The sequence below is a fragment of the Bos indicus genome, chromosome 13, assembly GCF_029378745.1.
Source record: "Bos indicus isolate NIAB-ARS_2022 breed Sahiwal x Tharparkar chromosome 13, NIAB-ARS_B.indTharparkar_mat_pri_1.0, whole genome shotgun sequence".
Taxonomy (NCBI): domain Eukaryota; kingdom Metazoa; phylum Chordata; class Mammalia; order Artiodactyla; family Bovidae; genus Bos; species Bos indicus.
In genome coordinates this window covers 2415243-2438615 of record NC_091772.1, presented here as the reverse complement: position 1 = coordinate 2438615, position 23373 = coordinate 2415243, and the positions used below count along the sequence as shown (strand labels likewise).

At 47.8% G+C, this 23373-nt stretch overlaps 1 protein-coding gene and 1 long non-coding RNA gene across 3 annotated transcripts; one reads left to right on the top strand and one right to left on the bottom strand.

Annotated features, from left to right (window-relative positions):
• Positions 1–220: 220 nt before the first annotated feature.
• On the bottom strand, positions 221–18054 carry LAMP5 (lysosomal associated membrane protein family member 5). Of its 2 annotated transcripts, none has more exons than XM_019973120.2 (7): positions 17423–18054; positions 11997–12542; positions 11294–11635; positions 10786–10917; positions 10557–10662; positions 9060–9248; positions 221–1100 (listed from the first exon to the last, which is right to left on the bottom strand). In XM_019973120.2, the coding sequence occupies exons 3-7, from the start codon at positions 11447–11449 to the stop codon at positions 922–924; spliced, it is 762 nt and encodes a 253-aa protein (XP_019828679.2). In that variant the 5' UTR covers positions 11450–11635; positions 11997–12542; positions 17423–18054; the 3' UTR covers positions 221–921. The 2 variants fall into 2 exon arrangements, with proteins under 2 accessions (XP_019828679.2, XP_019828678.2); XM_019973119.2 differs by having other exon boundaries at positions 11294–11466.
• On the top strand, positions 17565–21999 carry LOC139186429 (uncharacterized). Its single transcript, XR_011569965.1, has 2 exons — positions 17565–17649; positions 18043–21999. It is a non-coding gene; the product is annotated as an uncharacterized lncRNA (long non-coding RNA).
• The last annotated feature ends 1374 nt before the right edge of the window (positions 22000–23373 follow it).

Sequence of the window (23373 nt, the reverse complement as noted above, 5' to 3'; positions counted from 1 at the left end):
GAGGTGCCATCATTAAAACTACTTATATTTGCCAAAACAAATCCATGGTTTTCACCTGGAAAAGCCAACTCCCCCGTCCCTGCTATTATTTTCCTGCTGTTTCTTGGCTTTTCCTCTTACAGGAATGAAAAGCCCATCTTCATCACCCGCCTCTCTCCTGTGGATGCCACACAAGCCATTTTTAGTTGTGTTGACTTGTTTCAAGAAAGCAGCCAAATGCTAGACAGTAGTGTATTTTAATTCATTTTGAGAGACAAGCTCACATGGATTGATTCTTCAGGTCCCCATACCTGGACCTGACATAGTATAAAGTCCAAACAACTCTGCATAGTTACGTTAAACAAGTTCTTGTGCTGTGAATTTGCTGGGTGCAGGGAGCAGTGAAACATTCCCAAGACAATCACGAGACATGCAGAATGCCAGCCAGAAGCATGGATCACGTTCAGGGGTCTTGCTGCAGGGAGCATGAGGCTGTATTTTGTGTGCACTGACGATAGTATAGGATAAGCCATCTGTGTTCAAGGGAGCAAAGCATCTGTTGTTCCTCTTGAACCCTAAGGGGTGTCTTTCCAAAAGAACTGTGGTTCCAATCCTTACACTTCACAGCCAGATATCCCTCCGAGTTGTATGCGTTGCTCCTTGGAGAGTCAAGGCCAAGCCACCACGAGCATGAAAGCTGGCTGACCCCACCCCTCCCACTTCTCAGCCTGGAAGGGCTATGTCATTCGCCCCATGAATCCAAACGAATCCCCCATCCCTGTTTAAGCATGGATGCAGGCCAAGCAAGCCTTGCGTACCCGAGTCTGTTTGACTGCAGCTGTGTTGGTGTATCCCATGTACAAGTGCGAAGTGCTGTGGTTTCTCTGCCTGATCCAGCCAGGGCCGGGGGTGCGGCGGCTGGGGCTGTCTGCCCAGCGGCCTCTAGCCCATGTGCTTATACTGGGACCGGTCCCTAGGGATCTGGACCTGGTTGGCAGTCATCTTGTGGTGGATGTGGTAAATCACCAGTGTGACCACAATGACGAGGCCCAAGATGAGCCCCAAAATCAGCGGCAAGGTTTCCTCCAGCTGCTCCCTCTCATCCACTGGGCATTTATGCTCTGAAATGTGAAAGAAAAAGAAAGGCAATGAGCTCCTACCAAAAGATCTTGAATTATGATTAATTCCTACCAAAATATTCTGAATTATGATTAATTAAGTCCGCTTAAGAAAACCAAGACTCTGATGCTGGGAGGGATTGGGGGCAGGAGAAGGGGACGACAGAGGATGAGATGGCTGGATGGCACCACTGACTCGATGGACGTGAGTTTGAGTGAACTCCGGGAGTTGGTGATGGACAGGGAGGCCTGGCGTGCTGTGATTCACGGGGCTGCAAAGAGTCAGACATGACTGAGTGACTGAACTGAACTGAACTGAAGAAAACCAAAAGGCAGATAGAGATGAAAAGATTTCTCAAGAAAAGGGAGGAGATATGTATATACTACATAGCTGATTCACACTGTTGTACAACAGGAACTAGTGCAACATTGTAAAGCAATTATATCCACCCTCCTCCCAGAAAAAGATTTCTCAAGGAAACTTTAGGGAGATATTTTCTTCAGAAACAGTACTTCCCAACCAACTCTAAGACTTAACCCCTTAATATTTCTATACAGTGTAAAATAAAAACTTATCAATTAAATGGGACAACACTCAAGTTATTGGATTCCTAGCCTAGGTTATTAAAATATCCACGACTTCCCTGGTGGTCCTGTGGATAAGGTTCCACTTTGCAATGCAAGGAACACTGGGTTCAGTCCCTTCTCTGGGAAGATTCCACATCCCTCGGGCAACTAAAACCTGTGAGCCACAACCAGTGAGTTCTGGGCACCCTAGAGTCTGCACACTGCACCACGAGGAAACTTGCACACAGATTCCTCTGGAAGCCACTGTGCCTTCTTCCCTTGTGATCCAGCTGTGTATCCTTACTACATCATTGTGACAATTAGTAGCCATGAGTACAATTAAAAATAAATACAGTAGTGCTGGTCATGACCCACTAAAGCAGAGTTATCCTCTTTTGGGTATCAGTATGAAGAAACCATCTTCCCTTCTCAGAAATATGCTTATAAATGCATAAAATGAAAAACATAAGATTACACAGAAAATGGACTACACTGAAATCAGCTATTAGAGTATTTTAAAATAATTCAAGGGACAGTTATATATGTATTTATTAGCACACATGTAGGCTGGCTTTGATTGCAAAGCAGTGAGAAGCATAATTGTTACTTTGCAAGATCTGCACAAAATGTGGAAAGAAAATGTCTATGATTTCTGCTACTGACAAAGTCATGGGTATGACTAATACTACTGTGGGTTGTTACCTTTATTTATAATCGAAGGAAATGTTAAATATTAATTAGAAATCAGTGAAAATAAAGATGGAAATGTTTCCCTTTGAAATTTACAGACCCCCCGTGAACTCTATCCACAAACCCTACAGACACCAGGGTTAAGATCCTGTGCAGTAAACTGATGAGTTAACCCACAGGTTATATAACCACGGAGGATGGCTGCCCTCGACCCCTGCCTGGGAGAAAAGCATCCCTCGGCTTAGCCCAGCTCAGCATCCAGCCTTGGGCGCTCAGAGACCCCTGACTCTCTGTCTGCCTCCACAGATTTCGGGCTCCCTCACACCTTTACCTTGGCTGTACTCACGGTTCTAGAGAACACAAAACAGAGGCCCAGGGTCTACGGCTGGAAAAAAGCAACCACCAGAGCAGTCATTGGAAAGAACTAGATGTAGTCAGATCAGACAGAAGAGGTGTGACTGGAGGCCGCCAGGTGCCAGCTCAGGTGCCCTCAACCGCAACCCTGGCGCCACCATTGCAATCCTGATGCATCTTAGGGTGTTCTTCCAGATGTGAGATTTATTCTGTTTTGTCTGATGACCACAGCATTTTAAAGCTGTCCTTACACCCTGAGATGAGCAAAAGTGTAAGGACTCTTCACTGTCTCCAAACAGGCAGCATGGAGACAGGCAAGCGGACTGCTCGGCTCTGCTGGTGCCGGGGCCCTCCTGCTGCAGAAAGTGGGCAGGGACACCGGCTGTGCGTGCCCTGCCGTCTGACGGGGCAGCAAAAGGAACGGGTTTGCTCCTCTTTCCATATTTCCTCCGGGCTGGCTCGAGACTCCTGTAACTTCAGCGAAATGTACTTTGTGTACTGAGAAACTGCTAAGATGAGTGGGCTTTGGAGATCTTTGGTTGGAGATAAGCAGATACTCTCAGCAAGATGTAAGCACAACAGCAAATAAGAAAAGCTGTTAACTGACGGAAGCTGCTGTGTGCCAGGAACAGCATGCACAGGAAGAGCTGCATAAACTCTTTCCCGCTACCTGTGAGCTCCACCAGGACGGGGAGGGTTCCTACACCCCGGAACGAGGCACAGCACACATGGACAGGGTCTTAGGCCCTTGGCAGTCACCATTCCCACCCATTCCCATGGACTCTAACTCCAGGGCAGGTTAGATGGCCCAGAGAGCCATCAGAGGTGGATGGCCGCTGGCGGGTAACTCACACTCTCTCCCAGGGTCTCCCTCAGGGTGAGCCCCAGTGCTCACCAGGGCGACCTGCTCACTTACACACCTGCACTGCTGCTGCTGCTCAGTCCTGTCTGACTCTTAGCGACCCCATGGACTGCAGCCCACCAGGCTCCTCCGCCCATGGGATTTTCCAGGCAAGAGTACTGGAGTGGGGTGCCTTCTCCGACACACGTGCACTATCTGCTAGCTTTCCCACCTCACTTTTCCACTCCCCAAGCAATGCTTTTTAGAAACACCTAAATAGGGTTAGGTGTTTCTAACCCTAACTAATCCTACCTAAGGGTAGGTAGCTATCTGCCCTTAAATCCTTACAGAGGATTGTTTCTTGGGGAACCCCACCTAAAACACTAGGCTTCAGGACAGTAGCAAGAACGCAGTTTTCTGTGACTGGCTGGTGACATGGCCCTGCACTGGGTCTCTGTATTCCAGCCCTGGACACAGCTCTCTGCAGTGTTAATAACAGGACTGTCTCTCTCTGGATGCTTCTCCAGGAGGCCCTGAGAAGGCTCAGTTACTCAGGCGGTATTTTCCTGGCTGGGAGGCCCCAGGTCAACCACAGGCATATGCAATGCTTTCGATCAGCATCAACACACCCCTCCCTGGTTTGCAGCATGGCAGCCAGCCTTGGGGCACTCTGCTGGAGGTGGTGTACATTCATTTTCAATAAAATACAGGTTGCTTTTCCCAGAGTTCTGGGTAAACTGCAGATCAAGTGGTATCTCCCAATCACACTGTTAGCAACAATGATAAAGAGCTCAGGAATTCAGGGCACCTGACCACCTTTCTGAAGGTGGCCCCTGCTTTCATGTGTTTGGTACAGTTTCTCAGCGGGAGCAGCTGAGAGACTTGAAGATGCTAAGAGTACAGGATCTGATACCCAAAAACAGGCTCCGGTCACAATGCTGGCAGCCACCAGAGCACAGCCCTGGCTGGTTACTTCACCTCCCTGAGCCTCAGTTTCTCCACTTAAACGGGGGCCTCAGTCTATCCTTCACAGGTCTCTCTGTCTGTGTCTCCCCTTGAGAATTAAGGAGGCCCCGGAAATGGCAACTTGCTCCAGTATTCTTGCCTGGGAAATCCCATGGACAGAGGAGCCTGGTGGAGACCTCCATGGGGTTGCAGAGAGTCAGACACGACTAAACAGCAGCAGTGTATACGTGGTGACACAAATGCCCATTAAACCTGCACATTTCACAAAGGGGCACAGAGACACCTTGTCCCATTACATTTCTTCTGTCATTACGCATGAGAGCTGCCTTTAACTCAAGCCACTGAAATTGTCTGCTCTGCTCCCTCCTGGGGAGGCACCACCCCCATCACAGAAGTCTCCTGAACCTCAAAGGGCCCCACCACCAGGAACGAACTGGGGAAAGACAAGGGGCCCCACACAGCGGGGACACACGAGCTGCCCTGAACTGCAGACTGAGCGTCGCCACACCAAGTATATGTTGTATAGAAAGAAGCCAGCCTATACAGATTGGCCCCTTGGTCGGTTACATTTGCACTACAGGCTGAGACCTATTAACTCAAAAGCCCGCCTGGGCCAAACTCAAATTTTGACACATTCACTTATTTAAAAAACTGTCTAAACAACTAAACATGTAAATATCTAAAAAACCATCTAAACAAAATGGCCTGAATGTCTAGTCATTTAGGGCCTATCTGTTTTGGGTACAAACCTCACCCAACAGCTGTTACCTACTGAAGAGACAGATAAAGCCCTGAGCTCTGCTGTCCCCAGAGCTCTGCTGCCCCCAGAGCTCTGCGACCCCAGGATCCCTCCCCATGCTGTCAGGGGCCATCACCCAGACACTAAGCCCCCCTCACACCCCGCTCCCCATCACCAGGATAGCGGCTCCCAGAGACCTTCCTCGGGATGGTCCCATTGCTGTGGGGGGCTTTCCCTACACAACCGTGCCCAAGTGCCCTCCAGGAAGCGTGCACGTTACTGCCTCTTATCGTCATATCATTTTCCTTAATCGGCTCAAAATCCCCCCGCCGCCGGGGCGCCTACAGTTTGCTGTGGACCAGCAGCATCACCCGGGCGTCGTGGGCCCGGCCTCCAGACCGCGGATAAAAGATCGCCAGAGCTGCGCACGGTGCAGACGGCGCCGGCGGGGCTACGAGACGCACCCGGGATCAGTACAGCAGCCAAGTTCAACGCCCTAAAGGCGTCTGTGTGATAAAGATGTCAGCCCCACTTGAACGGCTCTGTGAGTGCTGTGTGCGTACCCACTAACCCGTTTCACTGAGCCATCCTCTTTTTTCTCAGAATCTATGAAGGAGGCAGGTGGGAGACTAGGTCAGGCGCAGGGAACGGACTTTTCACCTGACGCCCTCGTGCGGCGGATCCTGCATGCACATGCCAGAAGCCATGTACACAGCCCTGCAGGGGGTGTCAGACTTGTGACCAGACACCACCACCCCACTGGAACTCAGGCAGCCCCAACTCACACCCGCACAGGCATCAGCCAGACATCCAGAGCCTCCTTCTATTCTGGGGAGTGGGAGCCAAGTGCCGGTTTCTGAAAAGGCACTCCAAAAGAAATCTTTCAGACCCACTAAAACGAGTAAAATAACCTCTTACAAAACATACTGAGGGCAGGTGCTGAGAGGCACAGACAGAAGGAGCCAGAACAAAAGAAGCCCGGCCACACAAAAGCACACCGATCCAATGAGTGACTAAAGGAGGCCTGCCTCCTCCCAGGAACGTCAAGGCCTGAGCCCCAAGGCACCATACAGGAGGCAACATCCTGATTATTACCCAGAAAAGCCTTGGTGAGACAAGTCCAATTTGCCTGTGCTGAATATATCTGCATTTAGGAAGTTACACATCTTTACAAACTCTCTAAGACTATCCATTTAGACCCTGGAATTGGATTAAAATTGCGTTTTGTACACAGAGATCATTAAGTCTATGTTAAAATAATCACTGATTTTTAGGAAAGTAGCCCCGATCCTTATTTGGTACCCATTTACTCTTATTTTGTACACAATTTTAACATCCGTGAGATCTGATTTCTCCATTCATAAATGACTATAAGCAACAATTTAGAAATAACCCATAGTGGGCTGGGGTGAGATGTAAAGAAACAGTAAAAACAGCAATTATAGCACCAGGGGTACAAAGACGTGAAGAAGTGCCTAAAAACAGCAGACCAGGGAGACACAAAGAGCAATTAGAGGCTACTGAAAGCATACACGTAAACTCAAAAGCGTCTACTGCAGGGACTCTGGGGACTCCATGATCCAATATTTTCCAAATGAATTCCTGGTCACCAATTAAGTCCAATTGCTTTTCATTATATTTAATATTTTGAGTTTAAGAAAGACACTTCCATTTTATAAATACCTTCATAACCAACAGTATTTTTGAGTGTTAACATCTCGAAGTTTAGTTTCAATTTTGTAGAAAACACATTAAGACGGAAGAGCCCATACTCCACACAACAGGTGAGTGCGACACTGCTGTTCTACATCTATTAAATGCTGATTTTTTTAGCACTGAAGCATTTGCAGCTCTCTATTAGTTGAGCCTGGGGCTTCCCAGGTGGCACTGGTGGTAAAGAACCCGCCTGCCAAAGCAGGAGACGTTAGAGATGCAGGTTCAGTCCCTGGGTGGGAAAGATCCCCTGGAGGACGGCATGGCAGCCCACTCCAGTATTCTTGCCTGGAGAATCCCCATGGACAGAGGAGCCTGGTGGGCTCCAGTCCAGGGGGTCACAGAGAGTCAGACACGACTGAGGGACTAGGCACATGCACACGCACACATTAGCTGAGTCCACAGCTTCGGAATGTCAATTCAGCCAAAGTTCACAGGGCATCTGCAATGTGCCAAGCACTGTACTGCTGCTGCTGCTACTAAGTCACTTGAGTCATGTCCGACTCTGTGCGACCCCATAGACGGCAGCCCACCAGGCCCCGCCATCCCTGGGATTCTCCAGGCAAGAACACTGGAGTGGGTTGCCATTTCCTCCTCCAATGCATGAAAGTGAAGTCACTCAGTGTACTAGGTGCTAAAAAATATGAAGACGAGAAAGAAGGAGGCCTTTCCCTCAAGGAGAGTTTAACTGAGGAATTCCCAAATGCCTTCTGAATAATCTTGTGGGGAGGGATTCTATTCTGTGTACTTTGAGAGGGATAGTTGATGAAAGCTGGACACCTTGGGAATTCTTTAATGATTTGCGTGTGACCAGAGGGGGATTCCCCAATATTCTACACATTTAAATGGTGGCATTCCCCTGGGGATCCCCAGCCCAAAGGTTAGCATCCATAAAGCAACCAAAATCTAATTTATGAACCACAAAGAATAAATGAGAATATCAAACTGTCTCTAACAAACTCCTCTAGACAATTGTTGTTGCTTAGTCACTCAGTCGTGTCCAGCTCCTTTGTGACCCCATGGACTATCGCCCGCCAGGCTCCTCTGTCCATGGAATTTCCCAGGCAATACTGGTATAGGTTGCCATTTCCTTCTCCAGGGCATCTTCCCGACCCAGGGATCTAACCTGAGTCTCCTGCATTGGCAAGTGGATTCTTTACCCTGACCTACCTGGGAAGCCCCTTCTAGACAACACAGAGATAGCAAACAAGTGACTAGAGGAATTCACTTTCCCTGTGCTTGTCCAGTGTAAATTGTTGCTAGGTTTGGGCAAATTGCAGAATGTGAGCTCCCCTACTTCTGCTGGGATGCAGAAAACCAAGAGAATGTGGATCCTCTAAACACGCCTCTGCTAGATCCTGCCTGATCTCCTATCAGGGCTGGAACAGACTGAGAAGCAGCTTTTTGCACTCCTCAGAGAGAGAAGATCAGGGACCCTTCCCTCCTTGGGGCCTCTCTGGTGTCCCTCCCTGTAAATATGAACGCTGGACAGAGGCACATCTTCATGAGTCTCTCTGTGTAACCTGCGCATGTGCACACGCACGCGTGCACACACACACACACACACACACACACCTATTGCATTTTGCTCACACAAAATTTAGATTTACAGTGGTAGAACCTAGGGCTGGATGTGTCTAGAGACCGTGAAGATACTGAGACCCATACAAGCAAAGACCTTTCTCCAATCCACAGCTCTCTAGATAACTGCTTGGAATTTTCAGCTGCCTTTTCCTTGAGAAACTTGCATCAAATTCTAGGCTTTTTCCCAACTGACTGTCTTCCTATCCAGTCTCCTCTTTTGCCAAAGGAGGGGAGAAAGAAAACAATGGAAAAAAATAAGGGAAATTGGGAGGGAGGAGAAAAGGAACAGAGGGAGAAGGAGAGAGGAAAAGAAGGACATGAAGGAGAAAGAGCAGGAAGAGCCATTTTTTCAGTCGGCTTCCTGTAGTCTTTAAGAAGCGTTGCAGAGGGAGGCAGAGCCATGCTACCCTAGAGACAACCCAAGGGTAGCAGCCTGGCGCCCTGCAGGTCACCTTCTGTCTCCAGCCTGAGTCAACCTCGCCTTCCTCCGGACTCCCCACCCACCTACCTTCACTGAAGACAAAGTCAGAGATGATGTCAAAGGGCTGGATGTGGACCGCGGACAGGATCATGGTGACTGTCTTCTGCGGGTCGCTGGAGGCTAGTGAGATGGTCTGCTGAGCTTGACATTCATAGGACTTCCCGGCTGGGGTGACCAAGGCAGAGAGGTGATGCGAGTTGGCTGTGTGCTTCCCAGCTGCAGGAAGGGTCCAAAGCAATGGTCAGGTGCCTGTGGCTAGCAGAATCCTCCTCATGGTGATCCAGACAGCTGGCTCTTGCTTCTTAGCCCACTTGCTGACATGCCCTGTTACTCTGTCTGGCTAAGACTCTGCAAACGTGAATGCCCCTGGCCTTTCATGAGCATGGGCTCCTTAAACAGTAATCTGGAAATTCTTTTTGGAAGCAGGGAGTGATACCTAAATCTCCAACCCTTTTTTATTATATAAATCTAACAGAGATTCCAAAAATATGCAAAGAACAGTGACTTGGTTTTCTACATCTCACACTGCTCTGCAAAAAATAAAATATCTTTCTCAGCAAAGCACAGTGGCTGCTAGTGCTCTGGGCTGATGCCCCTGTACAGATACATAATCTCTGGAAGCCTGCCACCCTCCCTTCTCTCCTTCCCAGGATTAAGATTTTTCTTTCTTCAGTCTAATTTAACCGTGGGAAATATTTGAACATAAACTTTGATAAAGAGACGAAATTGCCCTTTTTACTGGATTGATAAAGGGTGAAATGGAAGAGATGACATATGTATTTTTGTATGTATTCAGTAAAAATCTTGTCCTAACTCAGGTGCCCAGGTGATGGATGGCTTCATTATTAGTAGATCAGATAATCTACAAAATAAATATATAAATTTCAATGTGATCTTGGATGGTGCCTGAAGATGCCAATATTATTATTTGGAGCTTGGATGTTTCTTGCCACGATATTTTTGGAGGATCTAGGTGAACTGTTGTAGTGATGGGCATGAAAAAAAGCAATACATTTAGGACACGGTTCAGAATCCACTCCGGGGTGTCTGCAGTCGACTGAAGATGTGGTGAGGCCTGAGCCACGGGCTGAAAGATCTGAAAGGCCATCAAATTCTGACCCAAAATGAAAGTCAAAACTGCCCCCTTGGAGTTTTAGCGCATAAGAATTTTAAAAAGGGGGAGGAGGTGCAGAAGGAAATAAAAATACAGCTTTGGTCCTTCTCCGCGTTCCTCTAAAGGACAAATCTTGAGAAAACTATCCTGAGGCAGCCCCCGGGCAGACAGGCTCTCAGGAGGCGTCTCGTTCCGAGTCAGGCGATGCGCGAAGGCCTTCAGGCCCGGAGTTTGCGGCGCGTCTCCCAGGCCTGAAGGCCAGAGGACTCAGACGCGCTCCCGTCCTCCATCCCCGAGAGCCAGCCTGGGGCGTTTCCAAAACCCTAAGGAATTCCGCATCCACACCTGTGATCCCAGCAGCGTCTGCTTTTCCCCACGGTCCCTCTCCAGCCCTGCTGACCTCTACTCACCACTGACTGCGTCTTTAAAGTGGGTCTTCTCTGAGGAGTCGTAGACAAACTGGACTTTGCTCAGCTTCCACGTTGCCTCGGGTCCCTTGGACGTGTTGTGACTTTCCTGCCGAGCGGAGGAGGTGCGCGTGAACCGCCGGCGCAGAGAGGGCCTGGGAGGCAGAGGGGCGGCCCCTATCCACCCGCACCCGGAGTCTGCAGGGGCTCCGCCAGCCTCGCTAGCAGTTACCTTTAGAAACAGCATTTTGAGTGCGTACGCGCGATCCACCCAGAACACCTGCAGCTCCGACTCGTCGTGGCCACAGTGGCCCTTCACCTCGGCTCCCCGGGTCAATGAGATATCCGCTTGCTCCGTGATCAGCTGGGAACACAGACGCCCCGCACCCCCTCAGCGCGCGGGGCCCCGTGGGGGCTGTAAAGGGCGGCGGGTCCAAACTCCGGGTCTGGCGCGCCTGGGCGCTCCTTCGCGCGCGCTCCCAGGTCCGGGAACATGCGGTTAGATGCTCTGCGTGCAGACCCGGCCGGCCGTTAGGGGAGCGGAGAGAGGGGAGGTTACTTTCCAAGCAGGCGGGGCGAGCAGAAGGCGTTACAAGCCGGAACCCCCATGCAGCATTCAGGAGCAGCCTGCAGGGCTTAGGGGGGAAGGCGGGCGACCCAGGTCTTCACGGGGTCTTGAGGGAGGGTGCCCTTCGCCCCTGGAGCCCTAGGAACAAGCCGGGAGGGAAAAAGTGCCTTACATCCACGTAATTGCTGGCCCACACATCATAAGGGACAATAAATTTGGCTGCAAACTCTGCCATGAGACACGTCGTCCCATTTTCCCGCACCACAAATATATCTTTTTCAGGGTTAGTGGAAAGGCCTGAGAGATTTTCCACTTCTTGTTCTGCCATGATTCGAGTCACTGTATCTGCGGAAAAAAACAAATCCTATCTGTTCGGGGCTCAGCGAGCCCACGCGTCTGGGGCTCAAGGTGGAGAGACATCACAGTCCGCAGGCTTCGGGGTGACAAAGTTCCTCGCCGGCTACCATGCGCTCTGCGGGCCGTTTCTCTGCCCCAGCGGCAACAAATTCGACTGCTGTTGATTTATAATAAAATTAAATTAGAAAACATTTAAAGCCTTACTGACTTGTAATCCGACTGGCCTGTTTTTCCTCATTTTAGGCTTTTAAAACAAAGGTGTCTCGCCAGTGCTCAAAGCCACGAAGCAGGCCCGTGTGAGCACCATGTCTGGGGTTGCCATACAGGTGTGTGGCTCTCTGGGGAATTCCCTGCTACCGAGGGGAAGGCCCTCCGCAACCCCCCGCCCCCACAAAGAGAACCAACCCGCAAAACGTTAGGTCCACGTTTTGACCTTAAGCTACCTGCCTGCCGTACGGTGCCCCTTCCGTTCTCTGCAGAGTGCGCCCTGCTCTGACCGTCCCCAAAACGCTACTCACGGAACAGCATCAGGAGAACTCGAAGTCCATCCACGCCGAGAAGGGCTCTTCTGCGGAGATCCATGCTACCGGAGCCGCGAATAAGGCCAGCGGGTGCTGCTGCAGAGGCCGCCCGAGAGGGAATCCCTCCAAGTGGCGGCTAGAGTGAGCCGGGCGAGCGAGGGGCGGGGGCCGCGAGAGGGGGCAGGAGGCGGGCGAGAGCTCGGTGCGCGGGCGGCCGCGGCGTGGCCGGTACCCAAGCGGGCTGATGCGAGTCCGCTCACTGCGGAGGGCAGGATCGCGCGGCGAGGGAGCTGTACTCTGCGAGTGCTGAAAGAATTCGGTTGTGTTGCAGAAGTGACGGTGGCTGGGTTCATGCAGAGGTCCAGTGAGACTTGGGAGGGCTCAGATTCTCCCTGTTTCCTGTGCTGCAGTTGCATCCGCAAAGATGATTCTGTCCTGAGAAACTTAATAGCAACCTCAGACTTCTTCAATATCCCTACCGGTGATTAGGTGGTGAAGACATCACACCACTGGAGTCCTGGCTTCAGAAAATGCATCCGGTTCCTGAAAGAAAGCGGTAGAGCACCATTTGTTGCTGCTTTGGGGGAGGAGGAGTAGGCAGGAAGAGAGAAGGAAAATGCTATGGCAACAGCTCCTGCATTTTGGAGACATCCCCTCTCTCCCCTGCTCTCAGTGAGATCAGGGTTTAAAGTTAAATTAACGCCTCCTCAAAGGAGGTCCTCAGTCAGTGCAGTGTATCTATTCCGGCTTATTTTCCGTGAGTCTGTTCTTTGATTGTATGAGGACTTGGAACGCTGGGGTCAGACATCCTTGCTCACTATATTGTGGCTACTCTCCCAAGAGGAATGTAAGTGAACTCGAAGTTTGTGAGGGTTATGTAGCTTCTTTTAGGACAATCACGGTTACATAAACACACACACACACACACACACACACAGATAGTACTCTCCAGCTTTCAGTGGGACAGAAAAACAAATACTACTGAGTTAATTCCTATATTTACATTTTCAGTAGCTTGCTTAATTAAAATTTTTACTCTATAAATCAGAATCAGCTCTTTCAGCAAGAGATACACTGTCAATTATAGTGATCTCCAAATACTGTATTTCTTAAAGGCTATTTCATTAATATGAATAATAAGCAAAATAACAATGTCTTAATAGGGAGTATCTTACAAAGTGTTTTCATGTGCATTTCCAAATTTGATCCTCCCTATAAATTTGATCCTCCTGCCTATCTTAGAAGATAGGCAAGGGAAGATATACCTTATTATTTTTGTACATACCCCAAAATTGAGACTCAGAGAAACTAAATGACCTTCTTCAGTGTCACATGGTCAGTAAAATTAAAATAGACAAAGCACATGATTTATCATTTTTCCTTGTATAATACTTTGACTCCAAAGTATACAATATGTTGATTTCCATTAAAAAAATCTTTATTCAATAACCAAATAACAAGCTAAAACCTAAGATCTCTAACTCATATTCCTGAAAGGTACAGACTGGTGTTTTACATATAATAATATTCTGACATTATGCTTGCTACAAAGTGTCTACATGATTATTGCTTCAAACCTATTCCTATATCAACAATTAGATCAAGAGCAATTCAAATTATGAAGTAATGTTTAAGTTTATACTATATTTTACATCTTTATTTTATCTCTGTATTTTGATATTTCATCCAAATATTTCTCAAGAACTTAACATAAGTGAATATATATATCACTGAGGCAAAATTGTGACTGATACAAAGTCAATTATTATCAGTTGAGAATGGACGTTGTAAAAGTTATATATGCCTAATGATTTATCATGTTAGTAACTGTCAGTAAATACATTTTCCTGCAGTACTGCAAAAATTAGAAAGCAATGAGACTATTACATAATGAAGCATTTATATATTCTCTTTCCCTCTCTCCCTCCAGTACTGAAATGAGGAAAGACAGAGATTTCAGTCACTCAAGATTCAGTATTTATTTTTATCACCTTATAGAGATTTTAGTGTTCTTTATCTAAAAAATTAGGATAATAGCTCAGGGGTTGTCCATTTAGCCAAGTGAACGGTGATTAAAAAAGCATTCAAAACAAAAGACAAATTAATTTAGATTGTAAGCATTAACTGAGTACCACTACTTGTACCATCCTTGACACTTTGGAAACCCAAAGATAAACAAATACCATTATACATGAATAAGAGATATCTGTAAAAGTTAGAATACTTTCTCTCTTACACATTATTGCAGATATTTTCAGTTATAAGATGTTACAAGAGCAGTTGAATTAATTGATGATTATCTGCTTTAATAATACAATATTAGATGGGAAGTAGCACTGGTCATTAATCTTAAGTTGTTGTAGCTGATTTACAAGTTAAATGGAAGTTACTTTGGAAAATGTTTTCTTTCTATATCTGACATAAATGATCTCTTTGTTAACCAGTACTTGAATGAGTTAAAAGAAAACAGGAAGCAATTTTAATCCCTCTTCTTGGGAGAATCATTTTCAAAACACAGTTCATTTAAAATTCTTTTATAGTTGGGGAGTTTGGAATGGACATGTACACACTGCTATATTTAAAATGGATGAGCAACAAGAACCTACTGTATAGCACATGGAACTCTGCTTGATGTTGGAAGCCTGGATGGAAGGGGAGTTTAGGGGAGAAAGGATACTATTATATGTATGGCTGAGTCCCTTTGCGGTACACCTGAAACTATCACAGCGTTGTTAATTGGCTACACCACAATACAAAATAAAAAGTTAAAAAATAAAATCCCTTTAGGTGTTTAATCTTAAACATAGCTTTACAAATACCATTAACTTATCCATCTACCTGTAGTGAGTCTTATGTTGCAATAGGAGTTGGATCATTGTACCTACAACTTTCACCAACATTTATTACTTTCTAATCATCCTCAAAATCTCTAGTTCTTTAAAATTAGCAAAGAGGTAATAAAGAAGAAAGACTTACCATTTAAGCCATATTTTAAGATAGTAACAAAAATTTTTAGAATCCAGTCCATTCTTCTTTTCTTGAATGGGAACGCAAGTAAGAGGCTAACATAAACATGTACACTCATGTGGATGACAGCTGTGTCAGTTTTCATCAATGCTGCTGGCAGTCAATACACATGTCACCCAAGTGCATTGACTATGAAATCTCTTCTAGATCCTCTAAGTCCTACAAAGGATTCTCTTCAGTGCACATATTTACTTATTGACTCAGTCTTTGTGAATCTCATGCATGTCACTGAGTGACTACTGTTTCATAGATGTGGAAGAAAAGACCCCTGCATATATAGAACTTTTAGTTTTGATGGAAGAAAATAAGAAACATGAAGATATATGGTTGCCTGGCATGATGTGTGCATAGATGTTTAAGGAAAGAAAAAGTAAGATAGCCATCTCGGGGTGGTCAGTTCTACCAAAGGAGGCCTCTTGAAGAAGGCAGATCTTATGGAAGTGGACAAATTGATCTAAGGTAAAAGGTAAAGAAGGGCAATGCAGATGGCAGGAAAATATGTTAACCACGAGAGTCAGTGCAGAGATGTAATTCTCCATTCTTCCATGTTTATCATTTGCAATAAAGAAGAAATTAGGCCCCCAATCCACAGTGTTTTATAGCGTTGATACATAACTGTTATTTAACTTCTTTATTTGATAATTTACCCATATGCAAAAGACTGGAATATGCAAAACATTCTAAATAAAATTAAATATTCAAATTATTAGGTGTATCTCTTGGTACTTGGTTGCACAAGCAATTAACTTGTATTTGTAGAATCAAAGAGGAAAGCTAAAGCTTTGTTGCAGCTTTGGCTTATAGACGTTTTGGTCTACTTTATAGTGAGATGTGCAAATGTACTCTGTCTCTGCAGTTCCCACAACCACCAATGCTCTCCTCTCATCATACACACACACACACACACACACACAGATAAGGAAGCACAAATGGATAACAGAAGCAGGGGTAATTTAACTAAACTGGACAAGATGCACACAGTTGTTAAGCCAAAATTACTAGTTACCAAAACCTTTTTTGTGTTCAACTTATCACTGAACAATTATTTCATTTAATTTAATCACTTCCTTAGAAAACCTTTGAGACCCTCCCTAGGATAAAAACCCTTTTGGGATAGGAAGTGAAAAATAAGTGTACATAAGAATATTTTGTGCATAAATAGGCAAAGCCTAGAATACGTGGGAAGAATCAGGAAATTAAATTTAGCCCTTGGAAGCACTCAGCTCGCATGATCTTGGTGAAATTTCCCTCATTCTGTCTGTCATTGGTCTCTCCTGCAGCTACTTTAAAGAAACAAAGCTATTTCTGCAATGAGGATAAGTGGTGGAGAAGACAAGGCACCAGAATAATAGCCTTTTCATTGGGAATATTCTTAGAAAATGTCCTTTTATGAGTTCATTTAGAATAAATGCCTTCACACATGAGAGAATGAAGGCCACAAAAGTCTCTCTTAAAAAAAAAAAAAAAAAAAATGAATAAGCAGATGGTGAGGCCAGGTAATTATTCCTGAAATGCTCAATGTTCAAGAGCAAAGAAATGATTTTCATCTTTTGAGCCAGTAATTACTTTACTGTTTCTGAAGCTACCACTAGCTTCAATGTAAATTTTTAGGCAACTGAGTACAATCAGTCCTCTCTGCTTTCCTGGCAGAGGGGCCTGGGATTTCTCTGTGAAAGACAAGAATCAACTGAAGTAGTTAAAATCCTTTAAGAAGTTTTTCTCCAAGAAATATTGACAGCTATTCCAGTAGGCTTAAGGTTAGACAAGCTGTGGCTCGTTTACAGTAGTTTGAATTCTGAAATAATGCAATTCTTTAAAATCTAGTTTATGATGTATCACAGGGGTTTCTTATTCCCAGTTAACTACTCGTTAAATTCTCTATTTGAACTTATCTGATATTCACTTGAAGATGTGTTGGAACGAAGGAAAATGTATATTAACTGCCCTTGTGGAAGAAGGTGAGAGCTGAGCTTGGAAGGAAGTTTGCTGATTCAGAGCTGGAGCCCGGAGTGCCCGGGGTGTCCTGAGGCTGTACGTTTAGGATGTCTCTATGGCTGTTGATTTGAAACCGTGCAAGACGTTCTGGTAGCCAACAAAGGAAAGAGTCTTCAGTGTACTGGAAGGCGACTGACTGGCAAGGGAATCTAGGCAGCAAAATGTTAGCTTTGCCTAGATTCCTCCACTAACAGCACTTTCTGGAAGGGACGGCTTCATCTCTGTCTCCAACACAGCTTTCCTACAGGATCCTTTCAGGGCTGCATGCCTCACTGCTATGAGCGACCTTAATTGGAAAGGAAAACAAAAAACCGCTGCGGAATTCCATTACTAAAGCTTTTCATCCCAACGGACAAGAAGCCGTCGCGGATCTAGACTCAGGCTGTGGCCCGCGGCGTTACCTTTGGCTGGCCTCGAAGCACGCGGGCCGGGTTGCTCCGAGGCTGGGCCTGGCTGACTCTGCCCGAGCGACGGGACGGCCGCGGGCGGCCCGCCGCCCAGTGGCCCGCACACCGGTCCGCAGAGACCTCAGCCCGGGAGAGACGCCGGAGCCGGGCGCCCGGGCGGGACTGCACCAACGTTCGCGCAGCTGCTCCAGATGCAGACGCGGGGGAGAAAGCTTACGAAGGTGGGGTCCACTCGCTCTCCGAAGCCGGGGAGGAAGGATCAATCCCGCGGGTGCTGGGCTTGAGCAGGTGTGGGCCTCGGCTGCTGGAGCGAAGCTCTGGGCTCTTTTGTGTCGGGGTCCAGGGAGTTGGACTAGGAAAGGGAGGAAGGGAGGTGCTGGCAGAGGGTTCCCCGGCGCCGCGCCAGCTTCTCGAGTTTCCCCTCCTGGGGACCCTAGGCAGACCCCGAGGGCCGGGGAGGGTGTGCGGCGAGCCCCTCGGCGCTCTGCGGCCGCTCGCCTCTCGGGGGCTCGAGGGCGGGGTGGGATGCTATACAGAGGAGGGGCAGGCGGCCAGGTCTCAGAGGCTTCGCGTCTCTTCTTTGCTTTTATTTTTTCCCCTTTCTCATCCTCCAGGATGGCATCCGCACCGGAGGGCGATGCCCTCGAGGGACCCAGCGCTCCAGCTTCCAGGGCCAAGTCGGGAGGATGCAGCGCCTCGGGGCCAGGGGCACTCAGCGATCCTCGCCGCGCGTCGGTCGGTTCTTGGTCCGTTTGGGGGAGTGCACGGGGTTTTGAGATTCTACTGAGAGGAGAGGCCTCGGCGGCTGGAAGAGCTCAAGAAGCAAGCACCCAGGGGAAAGCGGCTTCTCTGAGGCGGAGTGGCGGCTTGGGAGCTGGGTGGGGGTGTCCCGGCCCGGGGACAGGCCCCGAGAAGGTGACTGACGGACCGGGGTCCTCCTCTGAGATTCCCTGGGTCGAAGTGAGGTTTGGGGCCTGGAGGAGGAGGTCACCCCTTCCCGGAGCTGCTGGAGGCCCCGTCAGTGAGATTAGGCTTAGGGTTTTGTTTTCCAGCCTGGGGTGAGGGAGGGCGGGCGGCAGCGGAGGGTGTTCTCCACCCTGGGTCGCAACTGGGGGAGAAAGTCCAGGGACAAACCAGGCGCCGCCTCTCCTTCGAGGCTCCTTTAGACGCGGAGCCGGGTACCTGCCGGCTGCTTCTCTCCGGTGACAAGCCCAGACGCGGACGCTGGGGGCCCCCACACCTGAAAAACACCATGGGAACCCTCCCCAGATTCCCTTTAAAATAAAAATGACATTAAATACAAAATTCAGATAACACTAAATCCCGAATAGTGCCCTAAAAATAACACTAACATTCGGATTTTTTCCATGGCGACTCCATGGTTACTTTTTAAGTCAAAAGCAAACGTGTGGGCGCCCCAGCCCTCCCGCTTGGGGCGCCCCAGGCCTCTGTCTGACAGATCCGGAGATCTGTCTCCGGGACTGTCTCCTGGCCCGGCAGCCTCGGTGGCACTTCTGTCTGCACTTCCACCTCCTTCTAGGCCCAGATCAACCCCATCCTAAGATGTTCTTTGTGTTTCTCATTCTCTCCTCTCCCCCTTTTTTCCTTTTCACGGAAACATCAGGTCTTACGGAGCTGGTAGCCACTGCCTCGCCCACAGTCTCTGGAGTTACATCGCAAGGCAAACGGGCCTTCGGCCACTCAAGCCTAAAGCACCGAAGCCACTGCGAGCACCCCGCCTCAACACTTGTCACCCGAGGTTGGGAGCCCGGGTACCGCCATGGCACGCTTAACCCCGGGTGACTTTGTGGAGGTGCACAGATGGGACACGCCTCAGGCCGGCGTCCTCCGAGCCGCTGATGGATCGGCTCATTTCCCGACTTGATGGGCCGGAACCTGGGGTGGCGGGGCTGGCGTGGGCGAGGGGTGGCCGGAGAGGCGCACCCATATGTGTGTGTGTGTGTGTGTGTGTGTGTGACATACATATCTTAGAGAAAGCTCCCCAATACTCTTCCTCTCACAACGCGAAGCTCTCTCTCCTCCAGTTTTCTGCTCCGCGCACAGATCCGCGGCCCTGATCCCTAGACCCGCCGGGCCGTGAGCGCTGGCGGCTGTCGGAGTCCCGGGCCGCCCCTCCTCTCCGTGGGCCTCTGGGTCGCCCGCACCGCGCCGGCCGCATCCTTGTCCGCGATACTGCAGAGAACAGGACTCGGTCTCCAAGCACCCAACAAGGGCCCTGGCTGGGGGCACAGGTCAAAGCCGCAGTGTAGCCGGGGTGGAGGAGCCTCCATTCCGGGGCCGTCTAAGCTCCGTCTCTGGGAACCTTGGAGGGAGACCTGGGACCCGGTTTGAGAGTCCGGCGCGGGAGGAATTCTGTGGAAAGGTGGGAGCGGGGTGGGGGAGTGGAATGAGCACTCAATGCTCACTTCTGGGAAGGTCGGACCCTCCAGCAATGCCAGCAAGGCTGCGGGCCCCTGAGGAGGGCAAGTTTGCAGGTCCCTGTTCTAGTCCCTTGCCCTCAATTCAGAATGGAGTGGGAAGGAGGTGAGAAACCCAGGGGGGAGCCGGAGCTCAAGTAAGAAGGCAGCTAAACTGATGAGGATCCCTCCGGGGGTTCCTGTTTCTAGGTCATCACTGTGGATCCCCTTTCAGCTTCCCGGAGTCTCCTGAACTTCCTCCAGGTCTCCTGAACTCCAGCTCTGCTTGCATGTGTTCATCCTAGGCTGGACCTTGGAAAGACCTAAAGGGATCAGGCCTGGGATCGCAAGGAGTCTCTAACCTTGGTGTGCAGCTGGGCAAAATATCCCGCCTTCTCCTCCAGTGCCTGCTGGGAGAATAGACACTCTCTAGGGAGCCAGGAACGCCTCCCAAGGGTCAGGGCGGCTAGACAGTGCACTGCCGGGCACTAAAGTGAGGTCCACGGGCCAGTAGTATCAGCTCCACTCTGCAACATCACCCTCGCTACTGCGGTATTTCAGGCCCCACCCAGGCCTCCTGTATCAGAAGCTGCATTGAAGATGGTGGTCCAGGGAACTGACACTCATCTCAGGTGGAGAAGCCTAACTTAGAGAACCTCAGTTTAGCCACAGCCCACACCTTCCACCTCCTGTCTCCCAGCTGGATTGCCACCATCTGTCAAATGGTGTCCTGCGGAGCTCTTAAAGCCCCCACTGCAGACCAGTGAATTTTGAGTTTCTAGGTGGTAGAGTCCAGGCAGGAATGTGGTTTTAAGTGTCCGCAGATGATTTTAACAGCAGCCAGGAATAACTGTCATGGAAATACCCATTTAACAGACTAGCTAAGGTAGGTCTGAGATCTGTGCAAGATGGTAAGGAAATGGTTTAAGGCCCCTAGGCTCTGTATCCTGATTCACTGTAGCTCTGGCAGGTGTGGCCTTGAGACGGCTAATTAATCTTGCTGTGCCTCAATTTCCTAACTTGTGAAATGGAGTTAAAGATGTTTACCACAAAGGGAGTAGTGTGGTTTTAGAATCAAATGTTTAGAATCATACTCAATAGATACTCACTTATAAGGCCAAGTCCCTCAATTTCGTTTTAACTCAAAATGGCAGAACGCCCATTTATCTCACTCCTTTTCCCGCCTGCCATGAGCAGTCCTCTTCTATGGCACAGTGGCTTGATTTTGCTTCAAAATTCATATATATTTTCAACATTTTCAACGTGAAAACCTGTATTTTGAATTGCTTAACAACGTAGTAAACCTAACCCTTTGCAGACATTGATTTTGCTGGTTCCAGTAATTTTATTCCTATTCCTTTGGCTTTAGAAGCACCAATGAAGTGTGCTTCTAGCTCTATGTCTGGACAGGACAATCACAGCATTCAGATACCCTGAGGGCTTGTTAAGATATCCTGAGAGAAAGGGCCCCGCCCAGAGATGCTGCATCTGTAGGCTTGGAAAGCAGCAGAGTAATTGTATATCTGACCAGTCCCCGAGTCATGTGGCTGCTTCTCTTCAAAGGGGACCATGCTTTGAGAACCGTAGTAATGGTCTCAGATCATCGTAGAAATCTCAACTTCAGCACTGTCTGATAGGACTATAAAGCAAATCACAATTGTAATTTTAAATATCCTGGTAGCCACATTTTATTAATTTTTGTATATTTATTTTTATTTAAATGTTTTTAACATATAACATGGTACAAATTTAAGAGTTACAGCAAGTTAACTTGATAATTTATATATTGTAATGTGATTACCATTATATTGATAGTTACCTCTATCATGTCACATAATTATTTTTTTAATAATTATAAATATAGACAACAAAGGAAGCCCTTTGTTGTCATATTTACTGTATATTCCATTAGATCTCCAAGATTTATTTACCTAATAATTATAAGTCTGTGCCCTTAAAAATAACTTTCCTATCCCCCAGCCTCTGGTAACCCCACTTTACTCTTTGTTTTAATGAGTTTGGTACACATTTTAAAAAGAAAAAAAAATGGGTCAAATTCATTTTAATAATATATTTTATTAGACCTAATATATTCAACATACGAATGTTTTAACATTTAGTCAGTAACTAATAAAGATAAGCTATCTAACAGTTTGTACTCAATGTAAGTAGTACATTTTGTATTTTTGTATTAAATCTTTGAAGTGCAGTTTTCTTTGCAAGCTGAGGGTATGTGTGTCTCTCAGCCCAGGGGAGGTGATGGCCAGCAAGGGTGTAAAGGAAACGAGGGGCAGGCACTGTGAGGGGAGGTTTTCTACACAGAAGGAATAGCATCAGGGCTGAGGGATATGAATATGAAAAGTTAGTAGAACTGGAGGGTTTTCCCTATGGCTAAAGTCTGTTGGGTCTGAAGCTGTGATTCTCAACGCTCTGCTCTGGTTCTCGGGCATGTGTCAGGATCATCTGGGCAAAGGGACAGAGGATGCAGTTGGTCTGGGCGGCAACGAGAGAATGTGCCTTTCTACTGGGTTCCCAGGTGATCCGATGCTGCAGGTGTGGATGAAGACGGATGGTTAGAGAGGGGATCAGCGTTCCAGCTTGTGTGCTGTGGGATGTCTGTCTTGGAGAGATAACTTCCGCTGACACCAGGCGTAGAGGTGGTTAGGGGATGGGGAGAGGACAGTGAGGGGCTGTTAATTTCCTGTACAGAGATTTCTAAGATATGAATGAAATAGGATATAACATTTTACATAGCTACATGAGCACAGGGGAAAGCAAGTGTCTTTTCTGTCTAAGGCTGCTCTCTCTTTCCATAGATTAAATGTAGTAGGTTTGTTCTCTCAGCCTTGTCCTAGGAAGAGGCCAAGAAGGGGTTAAATGTGATTTTGACAAAGGCCAAGGAGTTTTAAAAAGTGAACATTCTGAGAACCAAATGTTTATGCCAAATGAAAGTTAGGGAACTGTTTTAAAGGCTGATTTAGAATCACAGAGTCCTGAGAGAATAGCACTGAATCATGTATATTGCCATGTGTGAAACAGATGACCAGTGCAAATTCGATGCATGAAGCAGGGCACCCAAAGCTGGTGCTCGGGGACAACATCTGGGTGGCATGGAGAGGGAGATGGGACACATGTACACCATGGCTGATTCATGTCAATGTATGGCAAAAACTACCTCAATATTGTAATGTAATTAGCCTCCAATTAAAAAAAAAAAAAAGAATCACAGGGTGACATACCTGAGAGGAGAATTCCTCAAGTCAAATTGTCATTCCCATGAGGAAACTGAGGCACGTAAGGATGAAGTGCTGGGATTAACTCCCCTGCTTCCAGCGTTTACATCCCCATCCACAAAGGTGAAGCCGAAGCCCTGGAACTGTTACCAAGTCCGAGCTTGAACTCACTCATGAAAAGTCAATAAATCTGAGAGATGAGTTGTTGGGACAAGGAATAGCAACTTTATTTAGAAAACCAACAGACTGAGAATATGGTGGACTAGTGTCCCACAGGGCTTCCCTGGTGGCCCAG

Excerpts from the sequence above, each read along its gene's own strand:
- LAMP5 (XM_019973119.2), bottom strand. The coding sequence starts at position 12,060 with ATGGATCTCCGCAGAAGAGCCCTTCTCGGCGTGGATGGACTTCGAGTT. Across the intron at positions 11,467-11,996 it reads AGTTCTCCTGATGCTGTTCC|ATACAGTGACTCGAATCATG; the intron begins GTGAGTAGCGTT and ends TTTTTTCCGCAG. Across the intron at positions 10,918-11,293 it reads GGGCCAGCAATTACGTGGAT|CTGATCACGGAGCAAGCGGA; the intron begins GTAAGGCACTTT and ends CTGTGTTCCCAG.